The sequence below is a fragment of the Delphinapterus leucas genome, chromosome 8 (assembly GCF_059928025.1).
Source record: "Delphinapterus leucas isolate spDelLeu-1000000601 "Yukka" chromosome 8, BTC_Dleu_Yukka2, whole genome shotgun sequence".
Taxonomy (NCBI): domain Eukaryota; kingdom Metazoa; phylum Chordata; class Mammalia; order Artiodactyla; family Monodontidae; genus Delphinapterus; species Delphinapterus leucas.
In genome coordinates, this window is record NC_143136.1 from 115,638,549 (window position 1) to 115,665,046 (window position 26,498).

The 26,498-nt window shown below is 40.9% G+C and overlaps 1 protein-coding gene across 1 annotated transcript; it reads left to right on the forward strand.

Annotated features, from left to right (window-relative positions):
- Positions 1–1,244: 1,244 nt before the first annotated feature.
- On the forward strand, positions 1,245–19,579 carry LOC149748643 (protein TASOR 2-like). The gene is given in 6 exon segments (XM_089916998.1): positions 1,245–2,019; positions 6,163–6,405; positions 10,167–10,987; positions 10,989–11,044; positions 11,371–11,800; positions 14,990–19,579. Coding segments are annotated over 6 exon segments (3,774 nt in total). The 5' UTR covers positions 1,245–1,259; the 3' UTR covers positions 16,454–19,579.
- Positions 19,580–26,498: the final 6,919 nt, after the last annotated feature.

Sequence of the window (26,498 nt, forward strand, 5' to 3'; positions counted from 1 at the left end):
TCCTGTACTCTTTTCCTTTAGGTTATTGAGTTGCTGAAAAATTAGCATTTCAGTCAGAGAGTGAACCAGGGAGAGGAAGTAAAATACAGACTAGTCAGTCTAGTTACATAATATTAAAAAATTGCATTTGCTAGAGAAGGTGATGAAATATATACCAGTAGTTACCATGAGAGTTGGGGGTTACTTAGGGTTTACTTTCTTTTAGTTCAACTGGTTTGTGTTGTAACTCTAGTTTCTTCCAGTTTTATTGAGATATTATATAATTGACATACAGCACTATATAAGTTTAGGGTTTACCAGCATAAAGATTTGACTTACATACATTATGAAACAACTACCACAGTAATTCTAGTGAACATCCATCATATCATATAGATACAAAATTAAAGAAAATAGAAAAAACATTTTTTCCCTTGTGATGAGAACTATTAGTATTTCCCTTCTTTTTCCTTCTTTGGCTGCGTTGGGTCCTCGTTGCTGCAGGCTTTCTCTAGTTGCGGCTAGCGGGGGCTACTCTTCATTGCAGTGCACGTGCTTCTCATTGTGGTAGCTTCTATTGTTGCAGAGCACTGGCTCTAGGCACGCGGGCTTCGGTAGTTGTGGCATGCAAGCTCAGTAGTTGTGGCTCGCAGTCTCTAGAGCGCAGGCTCAGTAGTTGTGGTGCACGGGCTTTGTTGCTCCATGGCATGTGGGATCTTCCCAGACCAGAGCTCGAACCCGTGTACCCTGCAAAGGCAGGTGGATTCTCAACCACTGCGCCACCAGGGAAGTCCCAGTATTTACTTTCTTAACTTTCATATGTAACGTCAGCAGTGTTAATTATTTTTTATTATGTTGTACATTACATCTCTAGTACATATTTATCCTATAACTGAAAGTTTGCACCTGTGACTACCTTCTTAAGAGAATTTGAAGTAGGTCATATAAGGTACAGATTAGATACATTTTAAAAGCAGAAGATGAGAATAGAAAAGTAATTCTGCCAACTCTAAATGCCGGTGCGTTGAGCCCACGCTGGGCTCCTGGTCAGATGAGATGGAGCTGCAGGCGGGCCTGCCTTCTTCATTCTCACCTGGTGATCCCATCTGAGTGACTCTTTTTTGGTTCTGTGTGTGCGTGTTTTCATATATATGGAGATAATATATGTTCATTAAGTGCATCCATAAGTCTTCTATTAATTGCTATTTAGATTACCATTTGAAACACTGTATCATATTTAACCATCCTGTAATTTTGTAATCTAAAGCGTTTTTTCCTGCATGTTTTTGAAAAAACAAGAACTTTGGGTTTTTAATACATGTGTATATATTTTAGGGCTGAAAGACTTGAAAGTTGAAGATGACATCTCATTGAAGGTGGTACCTATTTTACCTGCCCTTAATTGTGCCCTGCTGGAAGCAAAGAAATCATTTTCTGAAAAAGGAATCTGTCCAAACACATTAGTAAAGCATAATCTCCAAGAACTGTACAAGGTGGACAAAAGTCCTTCATTGACTGCTGCTTCTCAGGATGGAATTAAAGAGACTGCATTCTTTGGCAAAGTGTCCAGTGGTTTTGACTTGACTCCTCCAGCTGAAAAGTGCCCTTTACAGTCTTTAACTCAGTTGAGATCTTATTCTTCAAATCCTAATGGGTACATTTTGGAAGTATCTACTGCACTAGACTTATTGGCAGGCTGTCCTCAGTCTCCGTGTATTTCAGATGGAATTTGTGACGCTGGATTTTCTTTAGTTATGACTCCAAATGCTGAATTTCACGACTCAGCGGCAGAAGTAAGAAAAGAAACAGAAACACAAAAGAGTTCTGAAGAGATGTTTAAAGCAAGGCAGGGAGCTCTGGTCCCATTAAGTCCCGCATCAAATCTGAGAGTTCAGCGTAAGAGAAAAGCAGGCACGCTGCCCGTGGTACAGAGTAAAAGGGTGAAGTTGTGCCATCCCTTTCCCAGAAGAACTCGTGGTGGAGCAAAGAAGCGTCCAGACTCTCGCACAACTCTCAAGTTCCGTCAGAAAAGAGAAAACGGTAAGCATGGTCTGTATGGATTTTCAGATGAGCAAGTAGTAATAACTGTTGTGTGTCAACCCTGTTCCTGTGTGACCATCCTGGACTGTAGCTTGACAGTGTCCGTTAGCTCTCTCCAGGTGATCTGTGTGCATGCTAAAGTTGGAGAAGCGCTAATCTAGATAACATGAAAATCAAGAAATAGGACAAAAGCCCACCCACCAAAAGCTTGTATTTCACTTGTAAAACTGCTCAGATCATCACTCAGTTATTTACTTACCTGTCCAAGAAATAAGGTATTTCAGATGGAATTTGTGATGCTGGATTTTCTTTAGTTATGACTCCAGGTGCTGAATTTCACAACTCAGCGGCAGAAGTAAGAAAAGAAACAGAAACACAAAAGAATTCTGAAGAGATGTTTAAAGCAAGGCAGGGAGCTCTGGTCCCATTAAGTCCCGCATCAAATCTGAGAGTTCAGCGTAAGAGAAAAGCAGGCACGCTGCCCGTGGTACAGAGTAAAAGGGTGAAGTTGTGCCGTCCCTTTCCCAGAAGAATTCGTGGTGGAGCAAAGAAGCGTCCAGACTCTCGCACAACTCTCAAGTTCCGTCAGAAAAGAGAAAACGGTAAGCATGGTCTGTATGGATTTTCAGATGAGCAATTAGTAATAACTGTTGTGTGTTAACCCTGTTCCTGTGTGACCATCCTGGACTGTAGCTTGACAGTGTCCGTTAGCTCTCTCCAGGCGATCTGTGTGCATGCTAAAGTTGGAGAAGCGCTAATCTAGATAACATGAAAATCAAGAAATAGGACAAAAGCCCACCCACCAAAAGCTTGTATTTCACTTGTAAAACTGCTCAGATCATCACCAGTTATTTACTTACCTGTCCAAGAAATAAGGTATTTCAGATGGAATTTGTGATGCTGGATTTTCTTTAGTTATGACTCCAAATGCTGAATTTCACAACTCAGCGGCAGAAGTAAGAAAAGAAACAGAAACACAAAAGAATTCTGAAGAGATGTTTAAAACAAGGCAGGGAACTCTGGTCCCATTAAGTCCCGCATCAAATCTGAGAGTTCAGCGTAAGAGAAAAGCAGGCACGCTGCCCGTGGTACAGAGTAAAAGGGTGAAGTTGTGCCGTCCCTTTCCCAGAAGAACTCGTGGTGGAGCAAAGAAGCGTCCAGACTCTCGCACAACTCTCAAGTTCCGTCAGAAAAGAGAAAACGGTAAGCATGGTCTGTATGGATTTTCAGATGAGCAATTAGTAATAACTGTTGTGTGTTAACCCTGTTCCTGTGTGACCATCCTGGACTGTAGCTTGACAGTGTCCGTTAGCTCTCTCCAGGTGATCTGTGTGCATGCTAAAGTTGGAGAAGCGCTAATCTAGATAACATGAAAATCAAGAAATAGGACAAAAGCCCACCCACCAAAAGCTTGTATTTCACTTGTAAAACTGCTCAAATCATCACTCAGTTATTTACTTACCTGTCTAAGAAATAAGGTCATTCAGTTTCTGAACTGTCCTCGGACAAATTCGAGTGGAAGAAGAGGATCTGCTAAAATCAGGCACACTAAGAACAGATGGCAAAAACTGATAAGTGATAGCCTGAACGTGTTTAAAGAGGGGGGAAAGTGCCTGGACTCTCCCAGAACTAGAGCATCCTGGGGCAGAATTTCTAATCCTTTGTGTGTTTTAAAAGTGGTCGTCTGGATCCTACTACAGACCTACTGAAACAAGGTCCAGTGGCCTCGAGACATATATATTGAAACAGTTCCTCAAGTGGTTTTGTTGCCCCCTGAAAACTGAGGGAGAATCAGCGTCCAGAGCCATTTAATGTTAGTCAAATGCACTTCAGTGAACAGAGCACGACAAATAACACAATTTTGGCTTAGAGTCATCTCAGATTATGTGTGGTGTATTTTGTTTAAAACTAGGGAACTTATGCTCTATGACCCCTTAGCGAAGAGGTGAGCAGACTTGGGCCAAAGGGTCCCTCAGGCATTACCTGTTGTCTCTGTACTTCACTGTGCTGGCACAGGTGGGCGGCTGTGACTGAGGTCTGGCCCTTCACAGAAAAAATTTGCCAACCCTATCTATAGTATTTTGAATTTTAAAATTCTGATGCCTAAAGAAGAAACACTGGAGGTGTGTGGATCCCCAGGATCCTAGATAATTAAGATTTTACCCTGTGGTTTAACAAGTAGTTATTTCTGGCCAATTATAGTTTGAGAAATTGTGTGTGTGTGTGTGTGTGTGTGTGTGTTTAGGAGGGTGGTAGAAAGAACGGCAGTATGAAGCAGCAACTCACACTCTACATTTCCTCACAAATTCCAGGCCAACCATATTGGGTTTCTCTCTATATGAACCATTTTAAAGGTATTAAATAAATTACCTATAATTCAACATATATGTTGTCACTGTTTCTCAAGTGTGCTAATTTCATCCACTATAAGAAATATGTTTTAGGGATGTCCCTGGCAGTACAGTGGTTACAACTCCACACTTCCAGTGCACAGGGCACGGGTTTGATCCCTGGTCAGGGAACTAAGACACAACATGCCACAGAGTGTGGCCAAAAAATGAACAACATCAACGATGTGATTAAACCAGCCAAGATGACTAAATATAATACCACAAAAGCTCAAAAAAAAATAGAAAAGAAATACATTGTATATTGTAGTCCAGTACACACAAATTCATACATTACTGAAACAGAAATTTCAGGAAGCATTTACCCTAACTATGTGTAATACAATCTGATATCTTCTGTTTCATTTAACAAAGAATTCTGGTTGCAGCCCATTAAGTTTATTTTATAATACACCCATGGGTTATTGCATGCAGCTTGAGAAACATGTCATTGAGTGATGCAAATAAGCAGGGCAGTCCGTGCAGGGTCACCTGTTTCGTGTTTCTCCTTTTCCTCGCAGGACCTAGGTTGTGAGAGATGTTCCCCTCCCGCCCGTGCAGATGTTACGCTTCCCCTAGTCTTGATCATCTCATCTTATTTTCTTTCTCTTCTTAATTTAGTCTTAACAGTTTTCCTGCTTGACTTATATTTTGCCTTTTTTTATGCTAAAAATTTTAGAAATTGTAACCAGTATAAAATCAGAAGTCTTACTCTAAAAACAAAACTGCTGCTTTATTGCCTTTGATAGTTTAGTAGGGAAGAAAATAATTAGACCCAGGGAAATGTACAACATTAAGAGAGTCTAAAAGCTTTTTTAAAAAACCGTTTATTTTTCTAACCTTCAAAAGAATAAAATGAAACTGGTCTCTTTTCTACATTTCACTAATAACCATCACATTCTGAAACTGTTTAATATGTTTTCTGTTCTCAATCAATTAGAAATAGTATTTTCCATATAACGTGATTTTAAAATATTTGCAAACATTCACACGTGTGATTATTTTATATAGTCAATGGGGAAAACGTTTTCACAGGGAACATTTATTAACATTTTTTTTTAACTCTTAAAGGATTGAAACACTTTCTGCGTGTGATACAAGCAGGTTGTTAATAGTTTTTTCTCCTCATGTGCCCCCACCTTTAGTTCTTTCCTTCCTTCCCTGCGAGAAGTAAAGCTGAGCATTTTGTAAGAGAAATGAGCAATTATAATAGATTTATAGGAAGTTAAATCAGAAGAGGACTTTCTTCAATGTACCTTCCTCTGTCTTCTCTTAAGAGATGATTTTTCAGGCAGTGTTAAAGCTTTGATATTTAGGTGTAGTGAAGGAAAATATGTAAGATGGCTCTTTGTGAACCTACAGTCTCTTCTCTACAGTGTGATCATGGTTTTAACCATATGGCTTTATGGGAGCTGTGTCGCTTTTGTGTAAATTGAATTATCCGTCACCCTGTGCTGTGAACTAGCATGTTCAGCCTTACCTGCCACATCAGTCAGCAAAGATTATGGAATCTTTTTTAAAAATTAAGTCATGCCTTGTTTCTATAAAGTTATTACTCTGATATTTTTCTCCTAATCCTAATTAGGGATATAGACCAACACTTAGCAAGTTCAAAAATCTTTTAATGAAATACCCCCAATTTTATATTTTATTCCCCATTATTAAAGTTTCCCCCCCAAAACAAATCAAAGGAAAGCTATGCTGATAAATATGTGCGCCCCCTACCCCTTAGAAAACGGTGTCTTTTCTGCATAAGGTGCTGAAGTGCTGACTGCACAGTTTGTACAGACAACCAAATTGGATTGGAAAAACCAAGAAGCTCCTATTTCTAAAGCTGTTCCAGGGTCAACGAATGCTAAAAGGGCAAGGAAACGAGAGACATCTCCAGTCAAAACTGTTCCAAGGGCTGAGCCACCTGTGAAGAATTCTCCACAAAAACAGAGGGAAAATATAGTAAAAGGCAATCAGAATCCCAGAATCAGAAAGCAGCCACAACCTGGTAAGAAGTCCTCTTCCTGTAAATTTCAGCACCGTAATACAGACTAATCGAGATTATAAAGTAGTATATTGAAACAGTATAAGATCAGTTGAAATCTGTCACGTTCTTGTGGTCTTCTTTAGTTCAGACACTGACAGGACAAGTAACTTGGTTTCCCATTGTGAATAAATAAGAAAGTGCCAAGATTCATACCTTCACTAAATAGACCCTACTTTTCATTCTGCAGAAAGCCTGAACATGAACTGTTTAGCAGAGTTAAAGTATAAATGGCCTTTTTTAATGACTAAATTCACAAGCAAGTAGCATCTGGCAGTATTTTTCTGGACCATAATCAGTTATAGAAGATATTATAAGTTTGTCCAGAGGGAACTGTAAAGACATGGTTCAAAGCAGTCAGTAATCTCGAATCCTGTATTTCACTTGTATTTTTTCTTGTTTTTTTTCGGTACGTGGGCCTCTCACTGCTGTGGCCTCTCCCTTTGCGGAGCACAGGCTCCAGACGCGCAGGCTCAGCAGCCGTGGCTCACGGGCCCAGCCGCTCCGCGGCATGTGGGATCTTCCCGGACCGGGGCACGAACCCGTGTCCCCTGCATCGGCAGGCGGACTCTCAACCACTGCGCCACCAGGGAAGCCCCTGTATTTGGTTTCAAAAGGCATTAAATTAATTTTAAAAGCAGTTTTACTTTTCTACTTCTACTTGTGCGGAAGTGAATAACCAAGTCTCCTTCTGTGAGCCAGCAGCTGACTGCTGGTTCCGTGTTCCACCTGCTGGAACCTCCTCGTTGCTGGCACGTTCCCTCATCACCGCGGACCTCACTTTTCTCCCAGCTCCATGTCCCTCTTCACACCCGTCTCTCTGAGTAGAGTGCAGCTCCACCAAGCTGCAAAATCTATACATTTTACAGTATCTTCGGTATTGAGTCCTACTGTGTTGTATGTGTGGTGGTGTTTTTTGTTTAGAAAAACCTTCATTTCCTCATATCTCTGTATTTCCATCAGTTTTCTGTCTAATCTCATGATTCTACTTTCTCTCATCTACCTTTAGGTTTTTTAAAAGCCTCAAATTTAGTGGAATTCAGGGAAAGACTCTTGTTTTGTTGGGGTGATGGTATTATGGATGAGCTTGGTTTTTTCTTTCCTCATTGTTTTAAAAAATTTTTTCGGCCACACCTTGCAGCATGTGGGATCTCGGTTCCCTGACCAGGGATCGAACCCACACTGCCTGCATTGGAAGCGCAGAGTCTTAACCACTGGACCACAGGGAAGTCCCTTTCCTCAGTTTCGTTAATGTTGTTTATGGCTGAAGATTTTTCTGAAAGCTCCTCAGTCATATCACCATACAACCTGTAGAGAGTCAAACCCAACACAGACTCTCTGCTTGTCTCCCCAGGCAGTTACGAGGTGGTCTTACCCACGGGTGCACATTTCTCTCCTGCCGTTTCCCAATGCGTGCCTTCCCTGCCAGGCACATGGTGCCACCCACACGAACCACGCCTGTTGTCACTCCTGTGCAGTCCCCTCTGCTCAGCTAAGTCCACCCGGAGTCATTTCCTGATGCTCTGATCTGCACTCATTTCTCCTTTTTTTTCCATTTCTTTTTTGGGTTTTTGAGAACGTTAAAGAGTTAATTCATACTATTTTCCAATCATCTGGTGTGTCTTGGTCCTGTCTTTCCAATTAGTTTGTAAACAGGATGAGTATAGATACATACATAATGCATTGTATTCCCAGCCTTGTCATTAGAATTCCTTGTGCTGAATTGGCTTCTATATACTTGTAGGCTAATCGATTAGTGGGAGGAGGTGTGCAACTGGGCATTGGCAGAAAAGTGAGCCCAGAAAATGAAAAGTTTCCAGAATGGGTATTCAGAAATAGGGCGATTTGTATTGCAAGTGTCTGTATATATCGTGCAGCCACATTCCAAGTTAAAATTTTAAGATTACCACCTTTTAAATAATGTGTTAATTTTTTCTTTTATTTCTTAATCACCCATGCTAATCCACTTCATTTCTTTTACTTGAAATATCAGAGTTTAAGAAGGCTCAATCATTTTGTTACTGAAACTAATGGTTTTCTGTCCTTTTTAAAGTTTTCAATATAGTTTTTATTTACTGAACTCTTTAATTTTTTATAATTTATTTGGCATCATTTTATCTATATTTCTTAAAAGAGATAGATGATCAGTATTGTATTTTTAATTAATTGAAAACCTCTAACAAGTCAGTTATTAAATGATTTACCTGAAATGACACATATGAAAATGAACCCTTTTTCTTGACTCAATACAGTGTTCTCTATATTCGACCTTCCTCATAGTGATACTCAGTGTAAGAACCATAGTATTTAAGGATAGAATGAACTTAGTGTCAGTAAACACATCAGATCCTAAAATGAATGTGTTTCCAGTACACCCGGAGGGTTCACGAGACAGCCCTCTTTGGGCCACTTTCTCGTACCTCACCCCGTTGGGCTTTGATATTTTAAATAAAAACTGGGCAGTGGTTGATTAATTTTACCCTCCTCACCATACACACGCTCTTGTCATTCTGTTTGATGACCTCATAGGCCAGAGTTTTCTCTGTAAATGTACTGTCATTGGGCTTTGCAGACAGGTTAGTAATTTATTTCAGACCTGCTACTGCTAATTATAAAGAGGAGCACAGTTGGCTTTTCTGTCCATCCAGCCACCTGCTACAGGGACTCACTGCCCAGTATTGTTGAGAACTTTGTCCTTCATGATAATCACATTTTAAAAGGCTGAATCAAAGTCCTGAGAAGGCAAGTAAACCACCTGAGAATGTTAGTTTTCTGACCGAATGCCAGTGGGTAGATTTGAGTACCTGCTGTAAGGAGAATTATCAGTAGATGAGGAGATTTGCTTTTTTGCAGATAGAATAGAGAGGAAATGTTTTTAATGCAGAAACTGAAGTTTTAAAACTTGAAATTAATTGGCGATTCTGAATATTCTTACTTTTCTCATTTTTTATTTGTATCGTAACGTATTATAATTAAACATCAGTACGGTTAAAAATCATCTCTATTTTGAACTTAGGTGGTTTCTCTAATAACTTGCCAAGAGAAATGATTTCTAAGAAAGTACATTAACCTTCTATAATATACACTTTAAACTTAGAAATTCTTAGATTCTCACTAGATTGTAAGCTCTCTGAGGGCAGGAGTCTTGTTTTCTTGTTTTTGTTTTTTTCTCTTTGTATATTTCTTTAGCTGAGCAGTATGCCTTGTGTGTAGGTCAGTACATGCAGGTTTTTTTTGTTTGTTTGTTTTTGTTTTTTTGCGGTACGCGGGCCTCTCACTGTTGTGGCCTCTTCCGTTGCGGAGCACAGGCTCCGGACGCGCAGGCTCAGTGGCCACGGCTCACGGGCCCAGCCGCTCCGTGGCATGTGGGATCTTCCTGGACCGGGGCACGAACCCGTATGCCCTGCATCGGCAGGCAGACCCTTAACCACTGCGCCACCAGGGAAGCCTGAGTACATGCAGTTTTGAAGGGTGATTTCTTTTTAAATTAATATGCACATTCCTTAAGACTTGTTCCTCGGTAAATACATTATAATACATCAGGAAGTTGGACAAGACCTCACTCTGGTAATAAAAATTTAACATACAATTTATGCAACATATCAAGAGGTTTTTCTTGAATATGTTGACTTAACTGTTGATTTTCACTGAACCATAGGAATATGACAAAGAATTAATTCTATGGAAATCAAGTGTTATGTGTCTTTTTTTCTTTTATGCTGAAGCCAAAGGAGAAACTTCTTCACAGCTTCAATCAGAAATTTCAGATGGTCGAGAAGATGTTATTAGCATAAGTAGAGCTCAACCAGAAAATATCACAGTGGCTCCAGAAGACCCACCTGAAAACTCCATTGTCAACTGTGACTCCCAGGCCCTAAATATGTTGGCTGATCTTGCATTAAGCGCTGCTACCTCTACCACACCATCCTCTGAGCCCAGAAACTTGCCCTGCTCCTCTGAATTGCCACAGAACGATGTTTTGCTTTCTAAAGAACATTCTTTGCGTGGTACGTCAGACCATGAATATCATAGAGGAGTTAAAAGTCAAAAAGGTGGACCGTTATCCAAGCCCTCCTCTGATAAGAGTAATCTGACATCAGACCCCACGGTCAGCCAGGAGGAAGAAAGCTTGGTTGCTGGCATTCAGGCCCCTGCAGAAGCCCAGTCAGCACTGCCCGAGGAAACCCTAGAAAGTTCCGACGCAAGCCAAAGCTCTGTCGTTGCTGTGGAGCATTCCTATGCCCTGCTCCTTGCAGAACATTCAAAGAAGCATCTACAGCAGAGAGGGGCCCCAGGCCCTGCGTTTGCCAAGAATGGCACAAAAGGCCCTGAAGCGGGAACCCCAGTGGGGAAAGTGATGCCATTTCGGCATCAGCAGGTCACCTCCCCACTGCAGCAGCTTTCCGAGGCCCCAGCGCTCAGGCGCAGGAGCGGGGTGCTGCCCTCCAGCCTGCAGGACTTCTGCCGCTCTCGTGCCGTATTCAGCTGTGACGGCTCCTTTAAGGTCACTTTCGTATGGGAAGCAGATTACGTGTTCAGCTTAGACGGCAAGTAAGTATACCAACAACCCCCTGGAGAAGACTGTAGTCAGAGCACTACACGGGTGAGTGGGAGTGACCCTGGATGAAAGTGGATGAACTTTTCTGTTGAGATAAATGTAGCGAGAAGGGATACTTGTGCTAAACTCTGGGGAGGGAGAAGGAAGTGTGTAAAATCCAGTAACTTGGGAATAATACCAAGCAGATTCACTGTAATTATTTGTTATATCAACTTCATTTTTATTTTACTCATTGTTTCATGTTCATGTAATTTTTAAAATAAAAATGAACACAAAAACTAAGGTTAATAATTAAGGCACTTACTTATAAGATAATCAACTAAAATAGTCATTTTCAATGATTTTGGTTTCTTCTTTCTTTAAAATCTCAGGCCTTGGAATACTGATTTACCAGATACCATGGAAGAAGTGAAGCTTTTACTTCATATGTGGGTAGCTCTGTTTTATAGCAATCAAAACAAAGTCATACAATCATCCCGAAAAGTAGTAGAACACAGCAACCCAGCAAAATACGTGTGCATAAATAGCACGTTAGAATCGTTTGAATTCAGTGAAATTGAAGAGTCCTCCGGTGTGGAAAGGTGCTCCGTAGACCCTCTGTTGGAGACTAATGAGGCTCCCAGAGGTCCTACTGCCAAAGTGTCCTTCCCAATCACTGACCCCCTGCTTCCTTTCATGAAACCACCGCCTGTGAGAGGCTTGGAGCTTTGGGTGCAGAATGAACAGAAAGAAATGTTTGCAACAGCAGGTCATCCAGAGACCCCAGAAAGCCAGAATTTCATCTATTCCTGTAATAATGAGGTAGGTCAAGCTGAATACTGTAAATGCTGGTGTTATTTTTGAAGAAATATTTTTTGTACGTAAAATCACATTCATAACAAGGCATTGGTTTCTTTTAGGAAAGTGGATTCTCTAGCTATGTAAAGGATTAGAATGCCAGAAACTTAGTTTACAAAGTCTGGATTGTCTGCAGGTGGAGCTTATCTACCATCCTGATTGAAGAAACAAAAGGAGGAAAAAAATCGTAGGCCTCAGATGATCTGGGAGCCAACCATAATTATGTAGCTTTTCAGTTGTATGATTTGGGGCAAATTACTTGTTCTCTGAGCTTATTATCTTTTAAAAGAGGTGAATAATACTTATTCTGTTTACCTATAATAGTGTTTATGGATCAAATGCAGTAATAATAAATATAAAAAATCTTTGATAAACCTTAAAGGAAACTAAAATTGAATATATTAAAAAATATTTTTAAAAACAAATCCTGAGGGCTTCCCTGGTGGCGCAGTGGTTGAGAGTCCGCCTGCCGATGCAGGGGACACGGGTTCGTGCCCCGGTCCGGGAAGATCCCACATGCCGCGGAGCGGCTGGGCCCGTGAGCCGTGGCCGCTGAGGCTGCGCGTCCGGAGCCTGTGCTCCGCAACGGGAGAGGCCACAACAGTGACAGGCCCGCGTACCACCAAAACAGAAAACAAATCCTGAGACAGTAAATAAAATGCCAGACCTCTCATAGTCTGCAGATAACTGTTTGTAAATATGAAAAATACACTTTGTTTCATTTCACTGTTCTCAACTGATAGGACGGATAATCGAATTTTTTTTTTTTTTTTTTTTTTTTTTGCGGTACGCGGGCCTCTCACTGTTGTGGCCTCTTCTTTGCGGAGCACAGGCTCCAGATGCGCGGGTTCAGCGGCCACGGCTCACGGGCCCAGCCGCTCCGTGGCATGTGGGATCTTCCCGTACTGGGGCACGAACCTGTATTCCCTGCATCGGCAGGCAGGCTCTTAACCACTGCGCCACCAGGGAAGCCTGATAATCGAATTTTAATTGGAGCAAATTAAAAAGTTGTATCAAGATTCTAAGTAAATGGATTGACAAAATACCTGCCTTTTTAAGCTTTCAGAGCAGATTTATTACAGAATAATTTTACATGGGTTTGGGCACCTTCAGTGCCTGTGTTAACATTGAGTTTCTGTACCTGGGCTTCCGTGGGGATTTGCAGGTCCAGGGGTGAGCCTCAGAGGGTCTGTGAGTGTCTGCAGATGCTCATCTTCATCAGAATGAAGACTGGTGGAACGCTGTGGGCCAGAGACTGGTCTGAGCCCTTCACTCGCATTAGCTCAGTTAATTCTCACACGGCCGGGTGAGGTAAGGACCGTGCCACCCATCTTATAGGTGAGAAGACTGAGGATGGAGAAGTACAGAATGGCCTGGAGGCACATAGTAAATTGTCCGGCCAAGACTCAGATCTGGACACTCTAGCTGTTTCTCAGTGTCTAATTCTGTGGATGTATTTATGTATATATATGCACATATGTGTGTGTTTATATGTGTACACATAAAATATATGTTACGTGTGTATGCGTTCTTTTTCTGAGGATGGGGTTCATAAATTTCATCTTATTCTCAAAGAGATACATAAAATCACTACCTTAGAATAAGAAAGTATTTATGTTTAGTCAGGCAGATTTTAATTATTACATATATATTTATACACACACTAGTTTCTTATAAAGTATTTTCGGTCGTGGTAATATATATTAACTTACTTTAGTAATGTCCAATTAGGAATGATTTTCTTGCAAACATGAAAGAGTATTAAGTAGAAAGTAGAATGTTAAAATTAACGATTCCTAACACTTTCTATAGCATATACTTAGAAATATGTTTCCGTCATCTCCTTGAATACTGTACGCATACTTTAAAGGTGCACACACATCCTGTACCACTCCCTATTCTAGGGCAAACTAGGATTATCAAAGTTTTCATTTCACTAAGAGCACAGGCATGGTGAGATTCACGACTATGGCCCAACATTATCAGCCACAGTACGATTGGGAGGGTCATAGAACTGTTCTCAGAATGAGTGTGCCATCAAGAGTTTTCTACGCTTTGTATCTGGCCAGTCGTGTCCCCTTAAAACCAAGTCTCAGCTCCTCCCTGCCAATTGCTCAGGTCAGTGTCTTTCTTTGACTAAGGCAGAAATGTTTTTAACAAGAGATTTGAAACACAGGTCCTGACTTACAACACGACTGCTTCAAAATCTGGCAGGAAATCTGTGGCCGTAGTGTTCCAGAGCTACAGGTGTAGGTCAACTGTATGGTCAATCCACTTTACCATATTCTGAACAAGACCATTCTTCAGCCTTTAAAAAAAGGAAGAAAAGAAACAGCCTTTTTATGAGGTTATCAAAATTGTCCAGAGGTATTTCTGTTACTGTTTATGCTAAATCCTTTCTGGTACTGTTTAAATCAGTCCTTTTAGTTGAGTTTATTAATGCAAGCTGCGCTGTGTTTTCTGCTGCTTTGTTGAATAGGGAGGTATTAAACTGAGAGAGAGATTATGTCCAGTTATAAGCTAAGAAGACAGCTAAGGGGTAAGGGACTTTTATTTAACAGGATAGAGATTGATACCTTGGGAAAGCTGCTTATCAGTGTATTCTGAGTACAAGAGATAATAATTAGTGTTTCCTCATGGGAACATTCCAGATGACAGTGCATTTATAGTCTAATTGAAAGCTGGTGTTTAAAATAAGTTATTCTTTGCTTTAAAGATTATCTTTTAATCTTACTAAAAATAATTTAAATTAATTGAGCACTTTTTCCTCTACTGCTGCATTTCTGAATTAAGTGATGCTATTTAGCAAACAGTCTGCATTTTCAAGTCTTTAAATTGCCAGTGGTCTAGCCACTTTTCTTCCCAAAAGTCCATTAAAAAAAAAAAAAAAACACAAGGCTGTGCAACTAAGAAAGTTTTGGAGTTCTCGTGTGTGTGTATTTAGATAAAACAAATTCCTATTTGGGGGGTATTTTAAGCCTAAGAAGAGAGGGATTTGCTTGATCTCTACCCTATGAAGATTCAAAAGAACAGAGCAAACTAAAATTGATCTTTGTCTGTTCTGTTCTTCACATATGTAAATGCTTGAAAAAAAGATCTATTTGGCCCCTGATTTTTTAAATTAATTTATTTCTTTTGCTTTTATCATTTCAGATAATTGGGGGGAAAGCCGAACAAGAGTCATCAGATAAACTAGAGACCTCTAATCTGGTGCTTTCTAGCATTGGAAGTACCCAAACTAATGGATCTTCTATTCCTGCTGAAGATAAAACCTTTGAGCCACTTGATGGCACACAGGTGACATCTTATAATGATACTGTCACACAGTCCACATTCGCCAGGACTTACGATGGGATCAGCAATCCGTCAATGATTTTTCAAAAGTCTGTGTACAGCACCCTTGAAAGCAAAGTTGATGTTTTTCATGCAAAAATGCAAACAAAAACAGGTGCTTTGCAGGGCTTTATCCAGCATAGCAGCCTTATAATCAAAGAATGTCAGTCATCCTTGGAAGGGGAGGATGATACGGAGTATGTAGTGATTAATCTGGAACGAGTTACATTCAGTTTTGAAAAAAATGCCTATGCACCGATACAGACAGAAGTTGTAAACAGAGCTGATAAACCTACACCCTTTAATGTGGAGTTGATTAAACAAGTATCACCTGCTACAAGCCTTAGACATCCTGTGTCCGCATTTGAAAAGACACAGGGTCTTAGGGACGTTCCCTCTCTGGCAATGTCAGGACAACAAGGCGCTAAGTACCTTTGTGCCTTCTCAGTGAGTAGAGAGATACTTGCTAAAGAAATGTGTTCATTACAGAAAGGGCAGGCTGCTGCAGGCTCACCATCGCCGTCTGATAATTGCCTTGTAACAGAGGCATTATCACTAGTTAAAAGTTCTAGTTATTTGTTACCCAGAGAAGAAATGAAGCTCTCTCAAGAATGTTTTCTGTCGAGCCAGAGTCTCTCCAGCATCTCTTCGGAAGACACTGTAGAGTCGTCCCAGCTTGAAGAAGTAGTCTCATCGTCAGCTTCTGATCCCTTGGAAGAAAAAGATTCACTTGACTGCATCCCATCAGTGAGGAATGCTTCGGATGGCTCTTCAGAACTAAAGAATGACAAGAGTGGTCTAAACAGTGAACACATGAGTTTTGAAACATTTAATTCTGCATTTACCAAACAAACCAGCCTATCTGTGAATAGAGAGGAAGTCAGCCTCGAGTTATCAGAGGAGGATTCTGACCTTGACCTCACTCTCACCATATCACCGCCCACGAGTCCCTGGGAAGAAGCATCCGCTGGTGAGATGGAGCAGCAGCAGGAGGCCCCGTTACCCTGCTTAGAGCTTCAGGAGACAGCGGAAGAAATAATTGAGCCTGAAGAGGTGCCTGATGTGAACTCTGCTGATCACACGTCAATGAAACCACGAGAAAGTGAGAGAAAAGGTGATAACTTACAGACAGTGGCTTTCATACTTTCGAAAGAAACCTGTGCCCTTGAGGTTGCAGAGGAAGTTCAAGTTGGTTCAGACTTCTCCTTCAGTTGTTTTTTTTTGTTTGTTTGTTTTTTGTTTGTTTTTGTTTTTGTTTTTCCCCTCCTTCAGTTCTTTAATTAAAGAAGTGTCACCAGCTTCTAGTCCTGACTGCCAGGTACCAGGTGAAGAAGCACAGCCAGCTTGGGCTGTATTTCCAAGTAGTTTTAAACTCTGTGATGCACACTATGAGAAAACTGACAGATCCTCCCAGGTTGAAACAGTAGATTTGGCCATAACAGAAAAAGAAAATTCTTTTGTTGGTCCCACCCATCCAGTGGGACAAGATAACTTAACTCAGATATAGAAGGAAAAATACCAAAATTTAATAACGATGATATTTTGTGGGATTTTAATTTTATTCTTTATGTTTTCCCTGTATTTTCTACAGTCGGAATGACTACTTTTACAGGCAGAAAAAAATAATAATGATTAGTTTTGTTTTTTTTTTAAATCAAAGTAAGAAATCAGCCAGGTTATTACAATTCATTGTCCAACTTCTTACCTCGCCTCAGCCATGTAAAACGGGGGTTGACCGAGACTTGGAAGAACCACCCAGACTGGCAGTGGCAGCATGGTTGTGTGAATGAAATGCAATGACTTTTCTCCGGTAACTTGCAGAGGAGACCTAATAAAAGCATCTTGAATAAGGTCATTACCCCTTCAAAGGAGGAGGAAGGCTGTGTCATAGCCTGACATGCCTATTTCTAGTACTCGCCTTTGTGTGAGAACAGCATGACTGGATTATCAGCAAAAGAATCTTAGGAAAAGGCCCTGCCAATAAGGAGTCAAAGTCATGTGAAAGGGTCAGAGGAAGAAAGACCAAGGACTCAGTGTGGGAGGGACTTCCCAGACATACTGTACAACAGACAGAAAATAGGCACCTTCCTCACCGTCACGAGGAGTAATTCACATCCTGTGACATTGCTTTCTGTCCTTGATTATCTCAAATACAAGAAAATATTATCAATCAGCCTTTCTGAAAAGTACCAATACCAATGATCCACATTTCCTTTTCCTTCATTTGTCTGTTAACAGTGTTGATGTAAACCTTCCTGAAATAGAAGCCAGCACATTTCTTAAAATATTTTTTTGATGAGTGGTGCTCCCCACTTTCCCTTTCCTATTATTTCCCATGCCTCTCACAAGAAAAAGAAAAGAATTCAAAATTTTTTCCCCAATTGATCATGCTTTGGTTAGCGGGGGAGTTTTAAAGCTACCTTTCCCAATTTGGGTTATTTCCATAACAAACAAAAAGAACTATATTGCCAGTATTACTAAGAACATGCATAAAAGGATGCTTAATCCGTTTCGATAAGCTATTCACAGGCATAAAGAAACATTCAGAGAGGTTAGTCATTGTCATGAGAAGCTCAGGAAAACTATCACTTTCAAATGCAGTATTTAGGACACACTCCCGTGCATTGAGTCATCCCTCCAGCATTTGCGGAGCTGCCACTGACTAAGCAGAGGGGGTTGGCCGAAGGAGCTAGCCTTGTGTGACATGCCAGCCCAGGCCTGCCGATGAAAAGCATGTAGAAGGACATCGTGGAAAATTCCTAGGTCCTGAAATCCCAGCGCCAAGTAAGGGGAAGTTGCAGAGGTTGCAGTGCGGGTGCACAAGAAGGAAGGCTACAGAAGTACAGCACAGAAAGACTTCCAGGGCCCACACTGCCAAAATGAGGCCTGGAGAACATTGATTTGCAGAGCAGCAGGACCGATGCCTTTCGAGATAGGGTACAGTGTTTCTGGATGCTGATGGAGCCTCTTGAAAGGTAGATCAATTTCTGGGGTCCCTTTTAGGGAGACTCTCACCCCGGGCAGGCTGCTGACCATCACCGCTGACCTGAGCACAGCTATATACAGAAGGATGACACCAGGAAGCCTAGGTCTGTGCCTTTGGAAAGAAAAGCATCACACTCAGAGAGTCTGGGGAGCTTTTATTGATATTAAGCAACAGATTCACAGGTGTCAATATAATATAGAAGCCAAACTTCATTTAAAGTCTATAACTGTAGGAAAGCTTATATATGACTTCCAGATCCTCACAAATCCATTTGTTTCAGAAAAGATTCTAAAGAAGAAGTCTGGAAAATCCTTAATTAAATTTTGGGATTTAGATGATGATGGGATACAGAATAAAGGAGGTCTCACAGATCTTTGGGGTTGATCGGAGGAAGGCCACATGGAGGAAGTGACTTAGGAATTTTCTTGTGAAAGTTTTGTTTATTTAGGGGCGCTGCTGGTTTGGCATAAATGGGACTTTCTCAAGTATCACTAATGAAATAACTAACCTCCATTCTATGAGTGTTTTCACCTGCAGTCCATCTGCTGCCAGGACGGAAGACAATGTAGCCTACATGCATAGCCATTTTCCCCAGTAGGTAGCATCCTATTTATGGAATAGTTCTTGGTTATTTTATTTTAAAGACGGAATTATCAATTTTGTATTTGTCCGGGTGATTTAACTACAGCTTACCTAGACATCGGTGATGCCAACAACAAATGAGTATTTTCCCTTTTCTTTGAAAACCTTTGATTTATATGAGAAGACTGTTCTGTGTACCTCAGTGTTCTACAACTTGGGGGAACATTTTTCTTCGTGTTTTACACATTGCCAGAATGTCTGACTTTGTTGTCTGGCTTTGTTCACAGCAGCACTGTAGTTTTCCATTAGTTTTGGGTTACAGTGTTCAATATTATTGTTTTAAATTATTCTCATTTTAAGCAGAATAGCTTCAAAGCTATTCATTGAAATTAATGATAAAAATAAGGATTTTACAAGTGTGCTCAGTTGTAGCAAAAATAAGTCTATTTTAACCAGTAGCTTTGTTTTTGCACGTTAAGGTCAGAAATGCACATGTAATGCATGTTGGAGTCTGTTTTAAAGGTTTTACCACCTGTGTAAAAACTAACATCTTCAATGGTTTTATCTGCTGTTATTCATGCTACACTACATAAACATTTTTTTCCTAAATGGTACAAATTTATAAACTGTCATTTTCACTTACTCAGTTTTTGTAAACAGCGTACTACAAAAATCAACCCTCTGAGGAAGAAATAATCATTTATTTATATTAGAAATAATTTCTACACCAATCTTTAAAACTCAAAACCAAGCAAAAACATTGGTAAGATACATAGTATCTATTTGGAACAAAGGTTTTTGTACCTAATTTGTTTCATTTTAATAAAGACAACTAAAAATCATTCAACTGCTTCTGCAATGATTTTATAGCAAATATTAAATTTGTAAGAGAATGTTTTACAGCACTTTAAATTTTTTAGGCCATTTAGCAGAATAAGTAGCTTCCAAAAGAATCCTACCACTTACCTCACTTTGGCCGCCATCTGTCAAGCCTCATCCCCGCAGGCCTGCCCGGTGCTTTCCCCTCCCTCGTGCGGTGCCGAGCAGCAGGCTCCAGCAAGAGGACACCTCACAACTCTCCAGTTGGCCCTTCCAGGGGGTCATGTCAGCCTGCACAGGAACTTCCCTCAAAAGCCATTTATCTGCTTTTAAACTCCCCCTACAGAACCGAAAGTGTTCCTTTCCCCTCGGTATGTTCTTAGGAGGAGGAAGAATGACTGAGTTTTAATTCTTACCCTAGCTCTTGCTTAGAGACCCACTCAGCTGATCTTTACCCCAGGGATAAGAATCTAATAGGACCATAACTGTATTCGGTACACTGAATTAATCTGAAATTACTACGGAAAAGGAAAGTACAGCGCACCTGCCAGCCGTGCTCCTCCCCTGAAGGACCTTCCAGCACCCACGAGGCCGCCCGTTCTGTAACTGAAGGCTTAGCCAGGCCACAGAGGAGCAGGCGCCTCCAGACTGAGCTTCTGCAGAGACTCTGCCCTCATCACCTTTGTGCCCCGTTGGCCTGGCACAGAAATGTTGGTTGTTCCCATAAATATGCCGAATGCAGAATATGAAGGCATCCTGGTACTTCCTTCGTACTACTAACCCAGCTTGTGCCTCCACCTGCGTTAACGGCTCACAATGTGAAATATTGCAGGAAAAGAGGGGAAAGGCCTGCTGGAATTTTAGATAATCTTATGAAAAGGAAGCAGTTGTTTTCAACCGGGGTGATCTGGGGTTGTCACGCCAGGGAGGTGCATACAATGTGCGGGACAGCCCACCTACAACAAAAAATTCTTTGGCCCAAAATGGACAGTATGAGATTGAGAAAGCTAAAGTAATCACTTGGATAATCGAAGTTATTATTACCCTAAATCCTTTAACAGATTGCCTACCTTAGTCTATGTCCTTCAGACTCAACTTTAAAAGAGAATACAGTTACAATGTCCTCATTCCTCCGACATAAATGACAGACTCAACTATAAAAGAGAATACAATGTCCTCGATGTAAATGACAGCACATAGAGTGAGGCTTGTAACAATCAAGGGGAAAGGAGTTACCACTAAAAACTGTCTGTCTACAATCTGAATTAAATGAAAATACTGGGACTTCCCTCGTGGCACAGTGGTTAAGAATCCACCTGCCAATGCAGGGGACACGGGTTCGATCCCTGGTCCGGGAAGATCCCACATGCCACAGAGCAACTAAGCCCGTGTGCCACAACTACTGAGCCCACGTGCCACAACTACTGAAGACCACGTGCCTAGGGTCCATGCTCCGCAACAAGAAGCCCAGACACCACAACGAAGAGTAGCCCCCACTCACCACAACGAGAGAAAGCCCGTGAACAGCAAGGAAGACCCAACACAGCCAAAAATAAAATTAATTAACTTATTAAATAAATAAATATATTAACGCACCCATTCCACCGGATGTCACTTACTCCCTGATGGGAACGAATCCTTGTTCTACACCACTACTAAGGATATCTAAGAGAGTCTAATAATTATATTGTACCAAGAAGTAATTCGGGGCCTACTCACAGTGAAGCCAGATGGCAGCACTCCACCAACCACTAGGGTCTTCAGCACTCTTCCCCAGCATCCGTTTTCAGCTCTAGTGAAGGAAATGAGCAGCTGTGTCAAGGCCAGTACAATACTTACTAGCTCTGAATTGTCAGGACACAAAAGACCAACAAGAGGGAGCTGGTTTCCAGAGTTTGGCTTTATTTTGCAGTACAGAAATCATCTGGAGCCATTGTGAGACAGACATCATTGAAGCAGAGGCTCTGTCAAATCAATACTGCGTTGCAGCAGCTTGGTCCATTGAAGAAGCCCCACCTGGGATACAAAAGAAGCTTCTACGTTTACCTGCTTTATGATAGTTTCTTTCCCCTCCGCTCTCATCAAATTTATTAGATTAAAACACGGCACACAGGCTTCCTCCAAAATGACTCTCAAAGTCTGGAGTTCGGTTAGACTTGGAGGCCCACATAAACCCAGCTTGTGGCTATGCTGCCTGGGCACTGTTCTAACACTTGATGTAAATGTAAAGGGGTGGGGAGGAGTGAGGGATACTGTCCCCAACGATGGAACATTCGATTCCGTATCTCCTTAATGTCAAGAGGACAGATGGCACGCAAACTGTACTGACACAGCTCTTGAGCAGTAGAAGCTCATAACTGCAAAGGCTACACTGATTAAAAGATACAAATACTGTATCAAGTTCTCTGTATCAGTATCACAATGTTTTAAAACTGATCCTTCACTAGAAAAAGCAAGCCAGTATTGGTTAAATTGAACAGAATGTGGGAACCTGCCAATTCTGAAGAGCCACTCCATGAAAACAAGTTAATACATGATATTAGAAAGGGGAAGAATATTTACTGGTACAGTGCTCTGCAATCTCTCAGCTTTGATTACAAAAGCGGGCCTTACAATATTGATTTCATACAATATGCATCATTTGCCAAATTTTAAGTTTGTCCTAATTCTATATACAGACAATCAATCATGCATGAAGACAAAGACATTTTCAGACACGGGGAGACTTAGAAATTTTACCTTCCACAGATTCTTTCTGAAAAAGTACTTGAAATTGCGTTTTGGGGGGTGGGGAAAAAAGAAGAATTCTTGAAATAAGAGGACCAGCACCCAACACACAGTTGGATCCAAAATTTCAATAATTTGAAAATAGTTCCATGATAGTTATTCTGCAGAAGACCTAAAGCAATTTGTACAAATTATGGGACTCCAAGAAGCATGTCTTCAACAAAAATGTAAATTTTCTTTAACAAACGATTGATTAAGAAGTTGGATGATCTTAGAAATAAGAAAACATAGGGTTTCTTTATTTCTTTAACGTGAAGAGAAAAGCAATTGGCAGCTGCATGGAGGGAAAATAGGTGAAAAGTCTCCATGCAGACATGCACAAACTAAAGGTAACATGGTTTTGTGCAACTGATCTAAAAAAAAGGGAGAGAAAATCCATTGGTCCTTGAAATTTGGAACATTCTAAAAATGGCATAGATTCAGATATTCAGATTTTAATTTTTAGAAGCAACTAATGGACAAAACAGAAGTGGGTTTTGGGTTTTTTTTTTTTACTGCAGTGACAGACTGAAAATGTTACCATCTTGAATTACCTAAAAATACTGGAATAAGAGTAGGAGCATAAAGAAAGAAAAGAATAGAAGATACTATTTTAAATTGATGGATATAAAAGTCAAGGTAACCAATAGAAAAATTTTAAATATAATTAATAAAACAATGGAGAGAGTAGAGAAAGGAAAAGTGAAATATAAAGAAGCTAAGTTTCACATTTGTCGTATCAGAGAAGCTGATCATCGTATCATCATCAGTGTATCATGGTGATGATTTTAATCCCCAAAATTCATAATCCCAATTTTCCATAGATAATGCTCTTCATTAGAGATGTACTTCTGCCTATACTTCCTTTCCTATGGTACAAAGTCTGCTTCCTCCAAATTCATGTCCAAATGTTTGTGGTGTCCCTTCTGGCTTTTCCAGTCTCACTTCTGTATCTTGTGCCTCTCACTGGCACTTTCTGAGGCAGCCCCTAACCAGACATCTTAGTCCTCACCATGAAAGACAACAGAGTGAGGCGGGAAATGCCAAACGACAAGACCTGCCCGCCGCAAGCTTGAGAGAGGTAGGGGACCCGCTGCATGTCATCTCAGGCATGCTGGTGAGGGAGAAAAGTGTTTTGCCCCTGAGTTTGCCTGCTGTGCCTCTGCCTTTAGTCTCCTGCTGTTTGTGTTTGGAAAGGGTTTCACCGTACAGGTTTAAGCCAGGGAGCAAGAAAAGTACCCAGCTGATTTTTGCAAGAAATTCTAGATTTTCAATCTCTACCTCCCTTACCACTCAACTCTTTCCGTGTATTCATTCACAGCCAAGAATGGAGCAGCTGTAAATAGCTTCTTTGACTGAGATCTCATCAGAGAAGCTGGAAAGCCCACGCTCTCAGAGCTAAGGGAGGCACTGGGCAGGAAGGCCAAGACAGAAAGGAGGAAAGAAAAATGGAAAGCAAAGAAAACGAAAATACATCCACAATCTACATAGTACTGCAGGGCTAGACATTTGTAGAGCCCTTAACATGTTTCTATATTTTAACCACTTACTGAGCCCCTTCTACATCCCTTACTCTCATTTTCTATGTCAACCCCCCCCCACTACATTCCAGCAACATTGACTTTCTTTCTGCTTTTAGAGCATTTGAAGCTCATTCCTATCTCAAGGCCTTTGTTCTCGCTGTGCCCTATCTCAAGCATGATTCCTAAGCTTAAGCTTGTTTCATGGCTGTCTCCTCATCCTTCATTTCTTAACTCAGAGTCACATCTTCAGAGAGGTTTTCCTTAATCACCCTATTTACTGCAACACGCCTTACCTCTCAGCCATTCTTTACCACATCATATTTATTTTCTTATAGCATTTGTTTGTATCAAGAATTATATTTATCTTGCTTGTTTGTCATCTATATTCCCCCACCCACCAAAAAAATCCACAGGTACAGGGATTTTTATCTGTCATTTTCACTGTTATATCCTCAGTACCCATACTCCTAGCCAGGCGCATGTTATATACGTTATTATTTTATTTTTATTTTATTTATTTATTTATTTTTTTTTTTGCGGTACGCGGGCCTCTCACTGCCGTGGCCTCTCCCGTTGCGGAGCACAGGCTCCGGACACGCAGGCTCAGCGGCCATGGCTCACGGGCCTAGCCGCTCCGCGGCATGTGGGATCCTCCCGGACCGGGGCACGAACCCGTGTCTCCTGCGTCGGCAGGCGGACTCTCAACCACTGTGCCACCAGGGAAGCCCACGTTATTTTTTTAAATAACACATTCCATACATTATGCTAAGCTCTTTACATAGGTAAGATTGTTTACTCTTTACAGTGTAATCTGTACTCTTTGCAGATAAAGAAATTGAGTCACAGAAGGAAATAACTTGCCCAGTATCACACAGTAAGTGAAAGTGGAAGCTCATAGATTCAAATCTAGGTTTTTAATCCTAAAACCCTTCTTCTTAGACACTATTCCATACTTCCTGAAATATGCAAGGCACTTTCAAGAGGCAGTGAATATGGGAAGCCATGAAATGTGGTCCTTGCATTTGAAGGACCTGTAGAACTGGTTGGGGAAATATTATGTTTACATAAAGAGACAAATTATAACAACCAGAGGCAGCTGCTCTCATGATAGTCTCTGTGATCCCCCTGCCTTCATAACCTTCTAGTCATTCTGCCCTTGCCAGTAGGGTCATGGCCGGCAGCCAAAGTTTTTGGACGACTACAGCTGAAGCTGCCAAGTATTTACAACTCTTAATTCTTACTCTTAAAATCGTTTAAAAGGAATTTTATGTGTTTCAAGCTTATCAGATACTGTTTAATTTTTCCCAAGTTTGTGTTTAAGGACCAGCTCCTTGTGAATTATGGAGACTTTGGTTTTTGTTTTGTTTTGTTTTTTTGAAATTTACTTTATTTTTATTTATTTTTGGCTGCGTTGGGTCTTCGTTGCTGCACGTGGGCTTTCTCTAGTTGTGGCGAGCGGGTCTACTCTTAGTTGCGGTGCGCGGGCTTCTCATTGCAGTGGCTTCTCTTGTTGTGGAGCACGGGCTCTAGGTGCGCTGGCTTCAGTAGCTGTGGCACACGAGCTCAGTAGCTGTGGCACACGAGCTCAGTAGTTGTGGCACACAGGCTTAGTTGCTCCGCGGCATGTGGGATCTTCCCAGACCAAGGCTCGAACCTGTGTCCCCTGCATTGGCAGGTGGATTCTTAACCACTGCGCCACCAGGGAAGCCCCAAGACTTTGTTTTTGATACAGACTTCTGAAGCTGTCCCCACATGTCTTCTTCACAGGGTCTGAAAGGGCCTAGGAATGTAGTATCAGGCTTTTCAGGTGATCCTGATACCCAGCTAAGTTTGTAATCAGTGAATAATGACCGTAAATTAACGTTTACTTGATGACTCAGCGTCTTTTTATCTGTGCCTGTTATTAAACTACAAGTTCACTGCAGCCATAGCCAGTGCAAGTGATGGTCACCACTTCCCTGGGTCTCAATTTCCTCATGTGTAAAAGTAAAAATAAGTTGGATTACATGATCTCTAAAATCCTTTTTACTTCTAAAATTCTAATTCTTCAAAAAGGAGCTTTCCCAGGATGTTTACTAGAACATTGTTTCTTTCAGGAATGCCCCAGTTGTTATTTGCTTCTTTCTCAAAAAAGTGGAAAGACAAATAGATTTCTAAATAACTTTCAGAGGGCTGTAATATGAGGGCCTTCCCACAAATCTAATTATTAAGTTAGTACCTGAAACAGCTTTCTGAAGTGTGCCTTATCCAGATAAATAGTAATCTTCATCTTTCTCTTCATGAGCTTTGGTCTCATCTCTTAACATTCACAACATCATCTCTCATTTCTCTGTAATCAACACAGTATACAGCAGCACGCTCCTCGTTTCTTGCCCCTGAAGCTCACATGTACTACATGTTTATGGATGGCACAGGAGGAAGTAGGCATGCATCAGTTTGTGCTATGGTAATTTGTAAAGCCTAAACATTCTTTTCCATCATGTAGCCATTGTTATTTTTTAAGGTTTCTTCTGACAGGATTCTAAACATAGTAATGTTAAAAACTGTCTTTAAACATGTTAAAGCCTTAAATAATGTCTATATAATATGTCATTTTAATTATTTCTTCTAGGAAATTTCATTTATAATATGTTCAAATTATGAACAGCTTCTA